The sequence below is a fragment of the Euleptes europaea genome, chromosome 9 (genome assembly GCF_029931775.1).
Source record: "Euleptes europaea isolate rEulEur1 chromosome 9, rEulEur1.hap1, whole genome shotgun sequence".
Taxonomy (NCBI): Eukaryota; Metazoa; Chordata; class Lepidosauria; order Squamata; family Sphaerodactylidae; genus Euleptes; species Euleptes europaea.
In genome coordinates, this window is record NC_079320.1 from 88,294,197 (window position 1) to 88,314,747 (window position 20,551).

The 20,551-nt window shown below is 50.3% G+C and overlaps 1 protein-coding gene across 1 annotated transcript in view; it reads left to right on the forward strand.

Moving 5' to 3' along the window:
* The first annotated feature begins 469 nt into the window (after positions 1–469).
* The window catches only part of NSG1 (neuronal vesicle trafficking associated 1), a 31,611-nt gene continuing 11,529 nt past the window's right edge, over positions 470–20,551 (forward strand). Inside the window, exons 1-2 of the mRNA XM_056855566.1 lie at positions 470–598; positions 5,550–5,666. Of these exons, the coding sequence (XP_056711544.1) occupies positions 470–598; positions 5,550–5,666 (246 nt within the window). The remainder of the gene's footprint in view (positions 599–5,549; positions 5,667–20,551) is intronic.

A 20,551-nucleotide genomic window follows, 5' to 3' on the forward strand; every position in this document is an offset into this window, starting at 1 on the left:
CCGGGGCCGCCGGGGCGCAGCGGGGCAGCGCCGGGCCGGGCCTGAGGGGAGCCCCCGCCGGGCGCCCCCGCCCCCCTCCGCCGGCTGCCCCCGCCAGCCCTTCCTGGGGCGGCCCGGGGGGCCAACGCAGCACAGGCGTCGCGGCAGCCGAGCGAGGTGCCTGGACCCCGCGAGCCCGCGAGCGCGCCTCCCCACCGCCACGCCCGCAGCGGGGGCGGGGCGGCGTCCTCTGCGTCACTGGCTGCCCCTCGCCGTCTGCCGCGCCCGCGCTGCCGCTCGCGTCGGGGCAGGAGGCGGCCGCGCACCCCGGAGCCAGGCGGGTGAGTGGGCGCGTGGGCGGGCGGGCGCTCTCGGGGGGGGGCGGGCTGGAGAGGCGGGGCGGGGCTTTGGCGCAGTCCGGGGCCTCTGAGCGGCCTTTTGCCTTTGCAGGAGAGGAGAGGAGAGGAGCCGCGCCGCCGCCGCCCCCACCATGGTGAAGCTGGGCGGCCATTTCGGCGAGAAGAGCCCCAAGGCGCCCCTCCCGGAGGACGGCTTCGACACCATCCCCCTCATCACGCCCCTGGACGTCAGCCAGCTGCAGTTCCCGCCCCCCGACAAGGTAGGCCCCCTTCAGGCGCCCGGCCGGCCGGCCTTCTCCTTCGGCCGCGTGAGCTGCCGACCCCCTTCCCCCCCCCCCCCCATGCCCTGGCGTCTGGCCCGGGCCCCTTGGGCGCTGCTGGACGGGGCGGCCCCCCCTCCCTCTCTCCCTCGTCTCCTCGAGGCGTGTCCGGGGTGGGGGGCGCTTTGCACAAACAACCCTCCGGTGAGCGAAACCGGGCCTCGATGGCGGGGGGGGGGGGTTGGGGGAGTTGGGCCGAGCGGTGCCCAACCCGAAGGGGGGAGGCGGCTTCCCAGGGCTGCAAAGGCAGCCGGAGGGCATTTCGGTGCTGCAGGTGCGGCCTCCTTGCACAGAGAGGCCCCTTCCTCACAAAAGGGAAGGGGGGGGGGTTTAAGCCAGAGGAGTTTCAGCAGCAGCTCGAGGGGTCCAGGATGCTCTGTGGGAAACCGCAACCCTTCCAGCAAAAATAAAACCTTTCTACGTCTGCAAATCACCCTTTGGAACTAGCTTGTCAAGGAAATTCCAAACAGCGAGGAGGGACAGAACTGGGGCTGCTCTCGTGCGGACACGCTGGGCTCCCAAAGCCCCCGGATTTGCCAGTCGGGGCGGCACAGGCACAGGCAGCTGTGACGTAGGACTCATCTGGTCTTTGTTTCGGTGGCTCTTTGTGCGTTTGTTCATGGACTAGTGCGGTGGCTGCCCACCCGGTAGGTGTTTTAACACACACGCACACACTCGTCCCAGCTGCACAAATTCTGCCGCTGTGGAATACGCAAGAAACTCCCCAAAAGGCAAATGCTCCCCAAACACCATTAACCCCCTCATTAAATCCAGAATATAAGGGAATAAAAGGAATAGCAAAAGTTATAGCATTCGTTGAAAAATGCTGCAATGAGTGGAAGGCTTCTTGGTGCTCGTTGTTTTTGTTGAATGCCACACTCTCTCCCCCAGAACCTGTAGAGAATATAACTGGCAGATGGGCATTGAGTATTCTGGTAACTGTGCCAAACTGGTTGCCTTTCTTCGTGTGACCCAAATTATCCGAGCGCGTGCAAGTGATCATCGCTAAAATGCTTGTGGAACTGCACGTTTGTTTAAACAAGGCTGATGATTCCAGGGTAACAACTTTCAGCCAACAGCCTGTGCACAAAGACCTCTGGCACACATGCGCCCAGTTCTGTAAACGAGCCGGTTAACTCAGCAGGCTCTAGAGGAGGTTCCAGCTGAGTCCTGCATGAACCAGCAAAGAAAGGGATCCTAACTGAAATCTGTGACCCTTGGTCAACCTTTCATTTTGCTTTCTGAAAACCCTAAAGGCCATTATTAGCTCCTTTGGATGGCCTTTGCCTGGGAACTCTTTGTAAGCTTGTAAGTGCTGTGGCCCTGAACCAGATAGCCCCGGCTAGTCTGATCTTATCAGATCTCGGAAGCTAAGCAGGGTCTCCTATTTGGATGGGGGACCACCAAGGAATTCCAGGGTTGTGACGTGGAAGCAGGCAATGGCAAAACCACCTCTGGACGTCTCTTGCCTTGAAAACCCCATAAGGGGGTCACCATAAGTCGGCTGCGACTTGACAGCACGTTCCACCACCGAGTGCTGTGATCCTTGGTTTTCAGGGTATGCCTCAAGGTTTGCCCCCCCCCCACCCGTTCCTCTAATCCCGCAGGGATTGAGAAATGTGGATGAAGTCCCAATCAATCTAACTATTTAATCTCTCTCAACCATTTCATCTCTAGCATGAGCAGGAAACCAAGCCCAGGGGCAGGGGCAGAGAAGATCAGGTCTGGTTCTTACAGGCTTGGGGGGCAGCCCAGGAGGGTGAGGTGCCTCGCCCTGCAAGGCCCCTGAGCACAGCTGCTTTGTTTATGAGCCAGAAGTAGTTGTGCATTTCTGGGTGGAGAGGCAAAGCCCTAAACTTGGTGTGGACAAAACCTGCAATCTTATTGGGAAGGTGTAATGCCTTAGACTCAGCCGAAATGCAAGGGGGATACAATAAAATTATCACAAATTACCATTTTGTCCAGATCAAGTAGACTCTCTAGCCCACATTATTTTAGCTTGTTCACAAAATAATACTGCACAAACTAAATACATTAAAACAACTAATGACACATTCTGAAAAGCGGATACTGCGTTATCTGCTGTCAAGTAGGTAAGTGAATTGTGTGAGACGAGGCAACTTTTCTCTTTATAGTGTCAAGAAAAAAAATAATTTTCATCCCCCAACCTTTTTTTAAAGTGTGAAATGGTAGATGAAAAGTCAGTGGCTGATAAATGCAGGGAAAGGAAAACCTGCAATCTCTCTCTTCTAAAGTGGGTAGTTGTGGTCCACAGGTATCCCGTGGGAGTACAATCCACACATTCACACATACACACACACACACAGAGCCATGGCCTGTCAAGATTATGTCCCAACGGCTACATTTGTTACCAGGCTGGCAGAAAGGAATGAGTCAGGCCAGATTTTTCGTCTCACGAGTAGGTGAGGTGAGAGGGTGTTTAAGGTGGTCATGACAGGGTTGGGGTAAGAACTGAATTTTTTCATTCCTTCCCAGCCCGTTAAACCTGACAGGCCTTTTGCTAGAGTGTAATAACCAGAAGGGTACAATTTATAATTATGGGCTTATTAGTCATGGGTGGTTCTTCAGTGTAGACGGAAAGCCTGAAGAATCACAAACGCCACACTTCAGAACTCTGTCAGTTGGGTGTAGCTTGCAAAATCTGAGGCTGCACGGAGAACAAAAGAGAAATTGTGAAAAGGTGTTTTAAACCAGCGTGCTCTGTGCCATCAGCCCCCATTGCAGGGTTGCATGTTCAGATGTCACAGGCCGACCTCTGTCGTTCCTTTGAAGGTTCAAGCGCAGCGGGCTGGTGCTGCCCATTCCCTCCGGCACAGAGTGCAGTGGAAGGGTTTCTGGCTTGGCAGACCTTCGCTCCAGCTCCAGTTCGCACGGCATCTGGATGCAGGCGCCTGGGCGAAACGGACTTTACCTCCTCCCCACACCTTGGGGTCCCAACCTGGCATTGAACCATGGTTTTGAAACAAAAGGATTCAAATCGAACCAGCTTTCCATTGGTGAGACAAAAGGAAGGGGGTCCCCTTTGAACAACAAAATGGAAATTGGGGGGTCATGAGACCTGCATGGACAGAAGGCCCATGGGGCAGGGGCTGAAGTAAGAAAGGGAGTAGAGGGGGGAAGCTGGCTGGAGCCATTTTGCGCAGGCATCCACACCTGGACATAACTGGCATGCTGCAATTTGAAAGTTTCCCAGATATGGACACCTCAATCTCAGTCCAGGCAGGTGAGGGGAGCAAGCAGGTACTGGCGGAAGCCCCGTTGAGGCCCTTCTTAGGCAAGAAATGTTTGTGATGTCTGAATGTGGCTATGGTGGTGTTTGGCCGTGTTCATCCAAGGGTTAAAGAGGGGAGAGTCGTGTGATTCAGAAAAGGAGCCTTTCAGGGTTTATAAACCTTACCTGCGAGGCGAGCGTAGGGTGGGGCAAAGTATTGCCTTGTTGAGGTTAGGGGATGTTTCTAACAAGATGCCCACTGCACCTCTCTGATACGGTTGGAGGGGGGTTAGTTCTGCCCAGTGTTATTGTCTCCCATATCAGAGATTGTGGTGCTGGAGGGTGGGGGGGCAGTTGAGCTGAGAGAGAATCTTCTCAAAGGCCACCTAGCTAGTTCATGGCAGAGATGAGATTTGAGCCATGGATGGCTGGATCCACAGTGTAGCTTCTTAACCACTTTGCTGCAGTAGCTGTTGGGTTACCTGGAATCTGAAACTGGAAAATAGATTTTAGCACCATTTCCCACAAATGCATCCTGTGAATAGCGATCTGATGTGAATCTTGTGCTTTTAAAAGAGGAACAGTCTGAAATCAATGAACCTGTATTTGCTGCTGTTGGAGAAAGAACCATGATTCTTACAGTAATTGGGCCACATGACCTGTTGCCTGGGTGATAGTCACACAACAAGTCCATAATACTTAGGTGGAAAGCAAATCACTGGTGCCTTTTCCAGTTTACATAAGAAAGGCCCTGCTGGATCAGACCAAGGTCCATCAAGTCCAGCAGTCTGTTCACACAGTGGCCAATCAGGTGACTCTTGGAAGCCCACAAACAAGACCACTGCAGCAGCACCATCCTGCCTGTGTTCCAAAGCACCTAATATAATAGGCATGCTCCCCTGATCCTGGATCATTTGGGCATTGGGTAATTAAAACCCAGTTTCTTTCCCCATGGAAATCTCCAAGCCAGAGTCATGACGAGAAGCTGCCCAAATGAGCTGCTCAGTGGAAGCATACGTATATATCCCAGTTTCAGTATAGGTGAGGTTGATATATTAAATCTTTTGGATCCTTAACAGTGGCCTGACGACGTTGCAGTTTTAAGGGCAGGACTTTGGCAGGTAAATATACAAAGTTCTTCAGCTTCACAGCTTGAGATGCCTGGGAAATGAGATAGGATCTATGTAATGGCGTATTCTAGGGGTGGGGAAAATATCTATTGATCAGTAAATTTAGGATTCAGGGGGCCAAGCAGTTCCCCCTGCGGACATCTATGCAGATATGCTTCTAAAAATAATCTGAGTTAAGCATTTCCAAATGCAAAAACAGAAGGAAGTACAGGTTGTGTAACTGGCTACATGAGTATGAAACTGGTGGGGAGAACATTTTGACCAATCCACCAGGAACTTTTCCCACACAAGCAGAAGAGAACTTCTCAGTAGAGCCTGCACCTCGCTTTTAAGCCCCACAAAAAATGAATTAAACTTAGTAGGTTGAATGCTTATTTGGGCAACTTCCTGGGTGACGTGAGAGCCAATGAGCATTGTTGGGCTTGGCTACCGCTGCCTCCGACAGACTGGTGCGTCCTTCCACACTTAAGACTTTGGCTGCCATGGTGTCTCTGTTAATTTGGTGGTCCTGTTACTGTTCCTTGAACAGGTGGTGGTCAAGACAAAAACGGAATATGAACCAGACCGCAAGAAAGGGAAGTTCCGAACTCCTAAAATAGCCGAGTTCACAATCAGCATCACTGAAGGTGTCTCAGAACGGTTTAAGGTAAGCAATAGCATTACTCATTTTCTAGCAAGCTGGTTATAAGCACCCCCCTCCCCACAAGCTGTGCTTATAACTAGCTTGTGGGGAGGGGGGCATCAAGGCATCTAAATGTAAACTGTGACACGTTTTTAAAAAATTGTCATAGCAAAATGGAGTAACTTCAAAATGAGTGACTGGAGTCTTTAGTTGTTCAGTGGAATGATTACCAGAATGTAGGTAGGTAGATAGATAGATAGATAGATAGATAGATAGATAGATAGATAATTTATTTGCGGCACTTAGCCAGTCAAAACATGATAAAACGGAAAGCATCGATACCAGAATGTAATTTAACAAGAGTTTGCTACAAGGAAGCGCTCACAGGATGCAATACAAAATGGTATACTATATTTCAATTATATGACCTGTCTCTTTAAAGAAGGACCAACCCCAGAGATTATAGAGGAGTTGTGCCAAAGGAGGTGGGATGTATCTGCAAGCCCAAGACCAGCCCTTACCTGCCAGAGATTTTTTCCTGCTTGCTTTTCTGTTGTGAAGTATGGGAAGGGTCTCATTTTCCACAAGACAAACTGTTGTGGGGTGCTGCTAAGACACACATGCACACCACCTGAAGAGAAAGTGTCTGGGCAGTTCATCGAATGAGTAGCAACTTGTGATGACTGTTTTGACTGGTACTGGATAGAATGAGGCATGGTTGTCTCTGGAGGGTCCCCCCACCCACCCGCCTGTTGGTAAAACTGTTGAAGGTTGTGGCATTGTTGACATGTTGCAGTTGGTATTTTCTCATCTGGAGAGCCAGCGTTGTGTAGTGGTTAAGAGCAGCAGACTCTAATCTGGAGAACAGGATTTGATTCCCCAGTCCTCCACATGAAGCCTGCAGGGTGACCTTGGGCCAGTCACAGTTCTCTCCGAGCTCTCTCAGCCCCACCTACCTCACAAGGTGCCTGTTGTGAGGAGAGGAAGGGAAAGAGATTGTAAGCCGCTTTGAGACTGCTTATGGTAGAGAAAAGCAGGGTATAAAAACCAACTCTTCTTCTTGGTAAAGTACTTTGGTGCTGATTCTTGTCCTTCTGGACTGAAATAAAAATTGTGTAGACTATGTAGGGTAGATTATACCAGTGCACAGACAGTTGGCTTTCATATAAAGATCCAGACTAACACCTAATTTCAAGAAATCTGCCTTGAATGCTTAAGAAAGAGGGAGTTCCAATTCAGTAGTGACATGCAAGCTGCTGTTTCATTGGTTTTAGGGTGCTGCACAGTTCCTTAATCAAGTAGCCCCAAACCCTGCTTGTGGCCACAGTTGCTCCTGTTGGATGTCACTCCAAACTGGGGTTAGTGACGCTGTATCTTAGTTTGGTTTGGTGCCCAAACTGACAAACTATGGGCTGCTATCAGTCTGCACACCAAAATCAGTAATTATGGCCTGAAGTGGTTTGCAAGCAATGGTTTGCACTAGCCAAAGTTTGCCATGTCCAAATTGGCCAACTCTCATTAGAGATGTTGCTTCCCATCTGGAAGGTGCCATGCTTGAGGGGCAGAGAAGAACAGCATCCAAGCGGCTTTTCTTGAGGGGTTCCTTCAGCACCCCTGCCCAGCTCTCTACTCCTCCCACAGGCCGGCTCACTCTTTCGCCTCACAGCTGAGTTCTGAAGCAGTTCGTAGCACAAGACTGGAACAAAAACAAGTCTGAAATCACTGAAACACATTTATTGGGAAACCATCTCTTACAACAGGAAGAAGGCAAAGCAGTTTGGGATGCTACACATTTTGCCGTGAACACATTCGACTGTTGAATTTACCATCTTCAAAGTTGGCAATCAGCAGTGAGCTGGTCACCCAGTCTGTTTGGTTTGTGCTGAGCAGCTGCAAATGTCTGTTGAACTACTTTGCATCTGTTTTTCCCAGAATTGAACATGCACAAAAAGCACTGCTGATTCAAACGTGACTGGCAGCCATTATCATCAGTAGGGATTCTTTAGATCAGGGATCCCCAACATGGTGCCTGTGGTCACTATGCTGCCCACTGATGCCATTCCTTGTGCCCGCCAAGTATTTTTACAAAGTGGGTGGGGCCAGGTGGGACTTTCCCCCCACAAAAGGTTCTGATTGGCCACTGGAGATTTTATTTGCTGAGCAGATTTTTAAAAACATTGCTGCCACCGCATCACAAGGATCTTCATTGTCTGACTGAAGGTAAGACATGGCAGCCATTTTCTGGATGGCTCTACCTCCTGCAGCAGCCATTTTGTGGCAGCCATTTTGTGCCTTTGCCCGCCACACTGTCAGAATTCCAAATGTGCCCACAGGCTCAAAAAGGTGGGGTTTAGATGAACACCAATGGATAAGATTTTATTAAAACACAAAGCATTTATTGATGACTGAGTTATAAGATTTGTGAGTGATCTAATGGTCCATTTAGACAATTGCCTGCTGACCGAAGCAGTTATGCAGCAGGAGGAGGGGGGTGGTAGAATTTAATTGGGCTGCGTGAGAACGTGCTTGTGCGAAAAGCCAGTGCTGTACTGCTCGGTTAATAAAGAAATACAGTGAATCCGGTCGAACACCCACAAACCAAGAAACGAAAAGTCAGGTCTGTGTTCAAAACTAGCAAACGCAACACGAGCTGAACCGGCAGGTGTTCGAGCCTCCTTGAAGGCAGAAGCCAATGCCCCCCTGTGCCTGACTTGGGTGGGGTATACAGTAAATAAAAAATAAAATTTTCAGCTTCAACAAAATCTGAGTTTTAACTCATTCCCAGCTGCACTTCCCTTGCCTCCTACCTGTTTCACATGTCCCCCCCCCCCCAAAAAAAAAAGAATTCATCTGTGAAGCATGTAAGAATTGCCTGTCTTCTGACATGTCAGTAATCTGGCCTGGTGATCTAGTGGCGTTCTCACAACCTCTCCATCCAGTTTGTGGCTGCAACCTAAATAAGCGGTTTTACTCAGTTAACTGACTGAGTGCTCCGGTGAGCCAAGCCTAGGCCTTGAGGGCAGAGTGTTCTTAAGCCTCCATCATGGCTTTCTCTGCTTCCACGTAGCTACTCAACTTTACAAAGGGCTGTGGACTGACTCAGAATGGCAGACGTGTGGTTGAGCAACTGTATTTAGAAGGGGCAAGTTGTGGTTCTGAAATGAGGCCATCTTCAACCAGCTGTCTGAGAAGATCGAGAGCTGTACCAAAACCATTGCCAGAGGAAAGGCAGTCAACCCAAGAAACATTCAATGAGGGGACTATTCCACCCCAGCTAACTAAAGACGAAGGGAAAGCAGCACACTGTTATGGCAAACTGGCTCCAGTTTGGAAGATGAGATGTAATCTCTAATACTGTAGAAAATGTAGCAGCAGAAAAGAGCCAGAATCCAGTAGCACCTTAAAGATTAACACAATTTCTGGCAGGGTCTGAACTGCCATGAGTCACAACTCACTTCTTCAGTTACAGCTAGAATGTGAGTCCATCTGTCCTTAAGTAGAGAAGAGTGAATTCAGACACCCAATGGCAATAGCATGTAATTATCAATAGCAGGTAAATGACATTAGCAGGCATGATTAGATTAGGTGTGATATGCAGAGGGGTAGTAGGCATGGAGAAATCAACATTGGTAATGACACATGAATCCCAGGCTGTGGAAAATGTGGACAGCTAAACATTCATGGTTGAAACAATGAAAATGTACTATCAGCCCTTCCAGCAGTTCCTGCCACTCAGTGGCATGTGGTGTCATGGCCCAGTGCATCCTCAGCAAACCCAGGCGTTCCAGTCCAGGGTAGCACCAACCAAACCAACCCAGTTTCACCATCCTGTGCTTCAGCAGATATCCCAGGTGGGCAGAACTGGCCGTCGCCTGCCCAAAAGCTTCAGGAGCTCAGCAATAGAAGAAGCAACTGGAGATGGAGAAAAGAAGAAGAGTTGGTTTTTATATGCTGACTTTCTCTACCACTTAAGGAAGAATCAAACCGACTTACAATCCCCTTCCCCTCCCTACAACAGACACCCTGTGATGTAGGTGGGGCTGAGAGAGCTCTAAGAGAGCTGTGACTAGCCCAAGGTCACCCATCTAGCTTCATGTGTAGGAGTGGGGAAACAAACCCTGTTCTCCAGATTAGAGTCCACCACTCCAAACCGCTGCTCTTAACCACTACACCATGCTGGCTCAGGAAAAAGAGCAGCGTCTCTCCATGGCAGCTCCTCATCCGTAACATCTGGCCAACCAAGATGTTGAGTTTGTGTTTGGTGTAAGAGCATGACTGTCTGTAACAGCAGCCTTTTGTGAAGGAATGCAAAACCCCCCGTACACACTCACAAACAGATGGAACGCAGAAATCTGTCCTGAGCTGCTAGAGCCAGAGAAGAATGAATCTGCTGCTGCTGCTTTTATTAAAGCTCCTTCAAAGAGTCATTCACCATATTCTGAGCTTTGAGCACTAGAAGTGTACTTCTGAAGATGACAATCCTGAGATCAGTCGCTTCTTTCATCACTACATATTCGAGATAAAAGTGCGGTCCCTTCCTTGGGAACCTATTGCTGGACCATTTGTGCAGGTGTTTGAGAGTGTGCACCTTATCAATGGAGCCACTAGAAGGATTCTTTGTGGAACTCACCAGATCACCCACACCATGTGCATGATTGCCCTTCAAGTGCCTTGACAGATCCAGCCCAACAGATCCAGGGATAATTTAGGATGTGAAGACAATCATGTAGGCCAGTGGTTCTCAACCTGCGGGTCGGGACCCCCAAGGGGGTCGCGAAGTGTTTTCTGGGGGGTCGCCGCCACTGTCCTGGGACAGCCCCCATCCCGGGCTGTCCAGGACTAACCCAGACGCCCTGTAACCCTGATCCGTCCGCGAGGGCAGGGAAGACCCCAAGCAGAGCGGTGAGGAACTGGCCGACCGACAGCCAGAAGGAGCCGGGCTGCAGAGACGCGGCCGCATGCCGCCGCACACCAGCTGTAGCCCCGCTGCCCAGCTGAGAGGCGGGCGGGCCAGCCCTGGGCGCGGTCGCACCTGCGCCTGGCGGATGATGCGGCAGGATGTGTGGGAGGCCGAGGAAGCTCCCCTGGCTCGGCCAGTTCAGGTCTCGGAAGAGAAGAGGGCGGTCCCCCTTGAGGCCGCTACAGCCACGTTGTTTTTATTTTTAGCCACGCTCGGGTGGGGCGGGAGCTTCAGCCTGGAATCCAAGTGCGCATGTCTGTAGTGTGGCTTCGCTTTTCTGCCCTGAGTCATCAGTTGCGCTCTGGCAAGGCCAAGGGGGAGAGAGTCGAGGTGCATGCGCAGTTCGGGATTTCCCCCTCGAGCGCGCAGGTTCGGTGAGGCGCAGAAGGAGTGGTGACTGGCGGAGGGGAGAAAAAGGCACGAAAAGTTCGAGCGGGATAAGCGGCCCTCGGCTCTTTCCTGGCCCTTCGCTCTCGTGAGGTGATTAAACGGAGCTCCGCTTTGAGGAATAACTGCAGTTCTGTGCACAAGCAGTGTCCCAGTCACAAGAGAGGGGGTTTCCTCGCGAGAGCCCCGGCCTGCTTGGAAGAGTTTTTGGGGAGAGAGGGGAGGACAAGGAACGCAGTGCATGCTCAGAGGCACTCTTCCCTCCGTGCCAGGAAAGGTTGCCGTGCCACAGTCACAGCCGCTGCGCAACAGGTGGTAGTACCGTTTGCTTGTTTGTTTTAAACTTTAAAATTCAAAGTAATTATATACCCTGGACTACCAAAAAAACCAAATGTGTTTTCTTTATCCTATTGAAAATGTCATTTATGCAAATTTATGCAAATGTGCCGAGGGACACAGGTTACTTGGCGATTGTAAAAGGGGGTTGCGACTCGAAAAAGGTTGAGAACCACTGATGTAGGCAGATGGAACACCCTAGGTGGTTTTTTTTAAAAAATGTGCATATTTGCAAAACCAACTTCCATCCATTGTGAGCAAACATTTTAACTCCCGGATAAAACTTTACTGCCTCAGATGCTCTCTGCTTTAACCACCACCACCCCACACACTGTTTTCAGACTCCTCCCATACCACTGTTGATCTGTTGCCGTGGTTACACTGTGACCTTTCTCCTGAATCTAAGTTTCATGTACAAGTATGAGGAAGAAGCCTAGAACGCTACCAGTGTCCACTGAAAACTGAGGATGTGGTTGTATCACACAAGGAAGAACACGAGTTCTCTGTAGAAAGACCACCCCCAGATGTGCCCTCTCCCATAAAAGAACCACTCAGGAGCATGCAGAGGGCCCCGAGCATGTGAAAGGGAGACCGGGTGCAGGGCACATCAAGGGCTGGGGAATGGATGTGCCAAGCGCTGCTAGAACTCCCATCAGGATAAACCAGGATGCGGGCAAAATGGATGCAGGTCCTTTTGTGGCTCTCTGACCAGGCAAACAGAAGAGTGACCAAAGCCAGGCTCCTCAGGAGCAGTGGCTTCTGTCAGCCAAGTTCGAAGCCTCTGCAGCCTAATGAGCTTTCCTCCAACGGAAGAGATTCTTCTGCCAAAGGAAAACTTCCTAGGCTGGACGAAGGCTTCATATATGGCAGTGTGGAGTGGTAGGATACAAGCCTCTACATTCTGCCCATGCAGAATAATGCTGTCTCAGCGCTTTCACACACACCAAATAGTGCACTTTCAATCCACTTTCAATGCACTGTAGCAATTGCTTGCAAGTGGATTTTGCCATTTCACAAAGTAAAATCAAGTTGTAAAGTTTATTTAATGTGGATTGAAAGGGCCCACTTTAGAAGGGAGAATGTAAGACCACTTGAAATATCTGGAAAGCCCCGGCGTCAAGGTAAGGCGCACAGCCATGCCTCTACAGCCAATAGCCTATCCCCTTATGGCCATATCCAGGTATCAGTACTGCTAGGCTCCTGCCTTGAGGTCAACACATCTTTACAGCCACGCTGTCAGTTCCGTCTGCCACTGCTCATGAGTTCTTGCCGGCAGCCTCGCCTACACCTGATGATGGCTCCATGTTGTCCTCGCATGGCAAGGGCCAGGTGCCCTCTCAAGTTGTACTGGTCATGGAGGTTGGCAGTGCAAACAATCACCCCGTTCATCTGGAGGTTGCCCTGTGTTTTTCAGGAATTTGTGACCAACTCACACTTTTGTGTGTGGCTGAGAATGTTTGATTGCAAGAGTCAAGAAAGTCACAGAACAATTTTGTTATGAGTTTTAAAAAGCTGCTGTGACTGACAAAAAAAGGGGGTGGGGTGATTGTTCATGGAAGTTATCTGGAGTCGATGAAAAAAACCCCTTAAATTGCCTTAAATGCTCAAAATGTGCTTTGAAAATAAGCTAACCAAATGTCCCAAGGGGCAGGTTAAAAATACTATGTAGGGTCTCAGGAGTTGTGTGATCGGTCTCTCAGTGGCTTTTGACAAAACTTAAATGCAGCTATGGGGGCTGTAGTGGGAGAGGTGGAGGGGTGAGCTGATGCTTAACCTTTTCCTCTTGGGATTTTTTCCCCCTGATCATTTTTGCTCTTGTGTTGGAGGAAGATAAAGCCAGCATTTTGCCAGATGTCATTTTGCCAGCAGTTAGACCAGGCGGAGCAATCTGGGAGGGCATCCAGGGGTTGTGCTAGGAGGTGAGCAAGCGAGAAGATGGTATAGTGGAAGGACAGATCTTTTCTTGGCAAGCTAAATTATGATTTGACATGACATGTGAATGGAGCCAATTAAGAACTGTCTCAGAGATTTCAAGAATGCTCATGGCCTCTTATGGAGCATCACAATGATGAAGTGTAAGGTCTAAGGCATATCATGTTTTTAATATGCAAAAACAGGGCATGGGATTAATTTTTGAATGAGAGCTTCAAAGTTGCCTTGGTTAAGATAGTATGCCAAGAGTGCTCATGCAAAACAAACCAAGATTCATGCATGTGCAGAGGATGAATTGGCCACGTTGATACAGGTAAACATGAGCTGAGCAACAAGCAAGTTATATCTAACTGGGAGAACCGATTGCATTGTGATGATGGTTGATGTCAGATGAGAAAGTAAATGGTGCCTTAAATATTGCTTTGTAAGTATCACTCTGGGATTAATTTCAGGCCATCGGGTTGCTGAGTTGCGCTGCTAAGTAACAGTGCATTGGAGAGAGGCTTCTGTTGGGTGTTGGGCCTCTAGGGAAGTGCAGGGTGCATTGTGCTCTTGTGACGTACCATGAAGGGAGGAGGGCATCTGTACCTTGCCACATTGAAGCTTTTTTCAGTATGAAACACACACACCCTAGACCAGGGGTGTCCAAACTTTTTTCAAAGAGAGCCAGATTTGATGAAGTGAACATGCGTGAGGGCCATCCATTTTGCCTGACATTCTTAATTAAATTAATTAAATGCAAATTAACTATTTTATGCAAAGTTTATTTCAAACGGCATACTTATTATGCCCATAACCACAGACTGCGCCACAAAAACCATGGCTACATTCCTTCCTTTCCCCAAAGCCCCTTTCAGCTCACCGGACGCCCACCAGCTTCTAAATCTCCTTCCTTCTGTAGGGAGGGAGCAGGAACTCTTCCTCCCCCTCCCCCCCCCCCCCGCTCATGTGCCTCTCTGGGACTGTCGACTCTCTCCCTTCAACCATGCCGGGGGTATTCTGTCCTCCCCTCATCTGAGCCAGGAAATAAACTGGTTTTCATTCTCATGGAGTCCAAGATTCAAACACTCTGACATCTCCCGTGCAGGGAGGAATGTGGAGTTTTTCTCCCCATGAGAGCCATCATGGTGTAGTGGTTAAGAGTGGTGGTTTGGAGAGGTGGAGTCTGATCTGGAGAACTGGGTCTGATTCTCCCACTCCTCCACATGAGCGGTGGAGGCTAATCTGGTGAGCTGGATTTGTTTCTCCCGCTCCTACACACGAAGCCAGCTGGGTCACCTTGGGCTAGTCACAGCTCTTTTAGCCTTACCTACCTCACAGGGTATCTGTTGTGGGGAGGGGAAGGGGAGGGCGATTGTAAGCCACCCTTAAGTGGTAGAGAAAATGGGCATGTAAAAACCAACTCTTCCCTTCTTTCCTTCTGACCTCTTTGCTCTCTCCTCGGGGCTTTGACCTCTGGAATGAACACGGGTGTCCTCTGCAGACTCAGCCCCGTCTGAACGTGCCTCATTTCCAAACACGATACATGCCAGGAGTCATTTATTTCCCCCACCCCATCCCTTCTTTCGAAGCATCCACTTGCCTTGGAGAGAACCTGCTGGGGGGGTCTGACTCCAAACACTCCCCGCACCCAAATCCAGCCCCCTCTCCCCCTGCCTTTCCTTGACTCACAATCCCCCCACTCAAGACCCATCCAGTCTCTCCCTCCTCCCTCCCACCCACCCCGCAAATCTGGATCCCTCGCGAGGCCTCCGCAATGCAGGGAAGGGGCTGCATCTCCCTCCCACCCCAGGCTTCTGCAGAGAGGAAGGAGGAGAGCCAGACGGAGCAGCCCCCCCCCACTCCCAGGCTTTTCGGTGTTTGTGTGTGTGTGGGGGGTGTCTTTCCTCTCCCGGATTGGGGCCGGCCTCTGACCTCCCTTGCATTTCCCTTCCCCCCCCCCGCCACCTTTCCCACCCTCGAGTCCCCCCCAACCCATCCTCAGGATCCACCTTGACCCACTCGGGAGGAGCTGCTGCTGCTTTTCCATGCTTCAGAATAACAAAGGCCGTGTCTCCACACACGGGCTCTGCGTAGGAAGGAAGTAGCCTCTCTAGGGTTTCAGACTCGCTGGCCTTCATTACGGGGGGTGGGGCTGAGACAGCCAATCGAGGCGACCCTCCACCCAAGCATCGCCCCCTCGGTCGGGGATGCAAAGCACAGGCGCACCCCCCACGCGCCCCCTTTTCTCTCTCTGCAAAACAGGCTGGGGGGCCATATTAAACCGGCCCAGGGGCCGCAATTGGCCCCCGGGCCGGACTTTGGACATAACTGCCCTAGACTGTGTGTTTAATTTGCTCCTGATAGATTTTAAGATTCAGTCTCAGGGCTTGTTGCATTTTAGGAAGTACCGTGTAGTAAACTGCTCATGAATAAAGGACAACATCTCAGCCCCCTTTTTCTTCGACGTGCAAGGGGACTTTTCTCCTGGGTCCTTGTTAATTGGGAGCCGTTGACTTAACAACTACAACAGTAACGTGAACAAGAAGAGTTGGTTTTTATACCCTGCTTTTCTCTAAGGAGTCTCAGAGTGGCTTACAATCTCCTTCCCTTCCTCTCCCCACAACAGGCACCTTGTGAGGTTGGTGGGGCTGAGAGAGTTCGGAGAGAACTGTGACTAGCCCAAGGGAATCAGACCCTGTCCTCCAGATTAGAGTCCGCCGCTCTTAACCACTACACTACGCTGGCTCTCCAGCATGTAAAAGGAAGATTCTTCAACATTTAAAGATTATCGAGATGTTGCTGACGCAGTACTGGCTTTGGTTGACATGTGCACAGAAACAATCTTCAGGGATTCCTTAACCTACTACATGATGTTAGGAATGGTTTTTGACTACTACAATAAGTGCTGCTAGATGACACGAGGCAAAAGGTTCGGGACCTGATTTGGCGCACAGCAGCAGGAGGGGCACACATAGTGGAAATGCATGGGCTCTCAGTACCTCTTCGGGGACTTTCCCGCGACCGGGCAAGCCCCGGCAGCGGGGCTACCCGGCGGCGGCGGCGGCGCACTTACCGGGCGGGAAGGCCGAGCCGGCTGTTCCGCCGCCCGCGAAGCCCTGGCGGGGAGGGATCGAGCCAGGCGACGCAGCCGCACGGCCCACCAGCGGGAGGTCCCCAGAGGCGCCGCATCCGCGAGCCGCGCCTGGGCCCCCGGCCCCGCGGCAGCCTTCCCCGGTAGAGGAGGAGCCGGGGGAGGAAGGGGCGGGGAGGCGGGCGGACGCGAGCGAGAGGAGCGGGGCAGGAGCCGCCGGGCAGCGGAGCCAGAGCTGCGGCCCCGCCGAGAGCGGAAGTGGATCGGAGATGCGGGCGGGGGATGATGGGTGGAGCCTCAGCAGGGCAGGTGGGGAGGTTCAGGAGGGGGCGGAGCCGGGAGGGGCCTGGCCGAGATGCCCTGGGGGGGAAACGCGGAGGCCGCGGAGGTCCGCTGTGGAGCTTCGGGCTCAGTGGAGCAGGGACTGGCCATGGGTATGAATGAAAGAGAGAGAGAGAGAGAGAGTGAGAGAGAAAGAAGTCCTCATCCTACCCAACCTGAGGCCAGGGAAGTGCCCCAGAGTCAAACAGGCCAGGCCGCAGGGGGGTGAAGAGGCCGAGCCCATGGGATGGATCCTCACAGGGACATATTTAAAGGTGACGTGAGGCTGAAGAGTCCATGCACAGGGGCTTCATCAGTTTTGTGGGCCCCTTTTGCCAGACTCATACCATGCAGTTTTTGCACTGTAAGCAAGAGGCAAATTGAAAGGGATCCCATTAGCACCCAAGAAAGTTCTATCCTTTGCCCCTTACACAGGCAGGCAGGTAGGTAGGTAGGTAGGCAGTGCAGTGGATTGGGAGATCGGTGTGTGTCTTCCATAGCTTTATCGACCTCTGTGCTCATGGCAAGTCCCTTGTGCTTGGAGCATGAGCCGCTTGCAAGTGACGGAGAGGAAGGGCTGGAGGAGCAGCCAGAGAGCTGGTTTAGTTGCTTCAGAAAATATATCTCCTGCTTTTCCAAAGATTCTCAAAGGTGAGAGTCCAGTAATATCACAGTAATAACCAGTTGTGTTTTTTTAAAAGAATGTAACGGTATTCTGCCTCCCCAGTTGTGCCTTTACTTTCAACCTTCCAAATCCTTGCAGGTATAACAGTAAAATGTCAGACATGAACCCTTTGCTTGGAATCCTTGCTTTTTGTGTGCAGGAAATAGGGCGAAACAAGAGATGACAAGCATAGCAAGTTCCCTTCAGGGTGTGGGATTTTTGAAGTGCAGGCAGGTGTGAGGAGCTCCCTCAGCCTGTGTTCTGCCCATCTGAAAGGTTTTTTCCCCCTGGTTAACCCCACCACTACCTGGGGAAAGAAAAAGCTGCTTTTTAATTTTTTTAAGCATTTCTGGGGAGAAAAACTGTAGTTGGGAAAGGGCCGTGGCTCAGTGGTAGAGCATCTGCTTGGCATGCAGAAGGTCCCAGATTCAATCCCCGGCATCTCCAGTTAAAAGAACTAGGCAGGTAGGTGATAATAGAATCATAAAGTTGGAAGGGACCACCAGGGTCATCAAGTCCAATCCCCTGCACAATGTAGGAAATTCACAACCACCTCCTCCCCCCACAACCCCAGTGACCAGAAGATGGCCAAGATGCCCTCACTGTCATCATCTGCCTAAAGTCACAGAATCAGCATTGCTGACAGATGGCCATCTAACCTCTTCTTAAAAACCTCCATGGAAGGAGAACTTAAAACCTCCCGAGAAAGCCTGTTCCACTGAGGAATGGCTGTAAGTGTTAGAAAATTCTTCCTAATGTCTAGACCACTGGTTCCCAACCAGGGGTCCACGGACCCCCAGGGGTCCGCGAGAACTAAATTAAGGTCTGCGAAACAAAGTTATAAACCCATAATAAATTAATATTTCCAATTAAAAGTTCTCTATTATAAAAATATAAATTTAAATATTATTCTAAGTTTAATGTTTAACTAACAGTTATGATTAAAGTTTATTTTCAAATTCTCGGAATTCTTATTTTGAACCTTGGGGTCCCTTCACCGAACAAAAAAGTCCTAGTGGTCCCTGGTCAAAAAAAGGTTGGGAACCACTGGTCTAGACGGAAACTCTTTTGATTTAATTTCAATTTGTTGGTTCTGGTCCGACCTTCTTGGGCAACAGAAAACAACTCAGCACCATCCTCTATATGACAGCCCCTCAAGTACTTGAACATGGTTATCATATCCCCTCTCAGTCTTCTCCTCTTCAGGCTAAACATGATGTGAAAGACCACTGTCTGACACCCTGGGGAGCCAATGCTGGTCTGAGTAGACAAAGGCAAAGTAGACTTTGGTGGACCAAGGGTCTAATTCAGTATAAGGCAGCTTCATGTGTTCCTTCCCCATGTCTGCCCTTTAAACCTCCCTGTGCTATTTTTTATGAATTCTGCATGACCCCGCTTGTGTCCGGCCGCATCTTGTAGAACAGGCTCAGTCCATCGAATGTGGGGTTTCCTTTGTCTTAAACCACTTGATGTGTAAACTGGGTGTGTGGATTGGATCTGCATAAGCCCAGCATTCCATCTGCTGAGGTCACCATTGGATGACCTGGTACTGAGGTCACCATTAGCCAGCCTGACCTCCATTGGATGGCCGGAGTTGCACCATGTTGTTTGCTGGGCTATAGATACTGTGTGAATGAATCCTGGCCCTCTCTTGTAAGTCTGGTTCAGGTCAGCCATGCTGTGAAGAGCGACATTTTCAATTCAGGGTGTGTGCCACCTGCAGCCTGATTCAGGGAAGTTTGAAGGGTGCAAACCCAGCGTGGTCATGTAACAAGGCACTGCTGTGGTGTCTATGAGCGCTTCTTGTGGAAAACCAGGATCACATGAATTTTCCTCTAGGGCTGTCTGATATTTATTTGGTGGCTTTGGTGTTGTTTGTATTTATTTATTTGCTTCATTTATACTCTGCCTTTCTCCCAGTGGAGACACAAAGCAGCTGACGTCGTTCACCTGTCCTTTATTTAATTCCCCCAGCAGCCCTGTGGGGTAGCGTAGGTTGAGTGTGTGTGACTGGCTCAAGGTCCTCCAGCAAGCTTCCATGGCTGAGTAGGATTTGAACCTGGGATTCCCAGATCCTAGTCCAACCACCTGACACTCCAACACACTGCTAAAAAGATGAATGATTCATTTGTAGAAGTGGAGAGAAGGCACCAGCCTGAATAGAGAAGTCAGATTTCCTCCTTAATATATCAACACCCCTTTCAGGTCATTTTGGAAAAGGCCAGCAAATAAAATGGTCTTTTGTATTTTGCCTGCTTTGTCTGATTGCCGCTTGCGGTTTCGTGGTGTTCTGCTGTGCAAAGCATAGGTGCCTACTCAAGGAGGGGTGCTGAGCTCGGGTAAGCGGTGGCTGAAATTCCTAGTCAGGGGATGCACGAGGTCACAGCTCAAGTTTCACATCCTAAGCTATGCGTATTTTGAGGCTGTGATACGCAGTCCCAGCTGCAGTGTAGTGGTTAAGAGTGGTGGACTCTGATCTGGTGAGCCGGGTTTGATTCCTCACTCCTCCACATGAAGCCTGCTGGGGTGTCCTTGGGCTAGTCATAGTTCTCTCCAAACTCTCTCAGCCCCACCTACCACACAAGGTGTCTGTTGTGGGGAGAGGAAGGGAAGGGCAGAAGTGTAATAAAATAAATAAAATAAAAGGGGTGTGTGGGAGGATTCACAGGGGAGACAAAGTCTGAGTTCCCTGCCTCCCAACAGATCCCACGCATCCTCCCAGAGTTCCATTGCTGGGGCCAGCAGCACTGCCAAGTGAAGAATGAATCCTCCATTGGTTGCACTGCTAGCTAGCCTGGAGAATGGAGCTTCCCTGTGCCCCCCGCTGCAACTTACAGGACAATGATTAGCACATTACCTTTGATACTTTTTGCAGGACAATGATTCTTCTCAACCCAACCCCTTTCTGACTATATATTACTCTTCCTACACACTTGACACTGAGAGGCACTGTCCTTCAGTGTTACTCCTCTGAAGATGCCTGCCACAGCTGCTGGCGAAACATCAGGAAAGAAAATACCAAGACCACAGTTACACAGCCTGGATAACCCACAAGAACCAATGAACTCTGACCGTGAAAGCCTTCAACAATATTTTGAAGTGGAGAATGTTGTAAGCTGCATTGTAGAGAAAGACAGGTTGTCAATGAGAAAAGTAAAGAATAAATATAGCTGAAGATGGGAGGCAGATTAGTGGGAGGGAGAGAGAACAATATATATCGTAGGACATGTGAACCT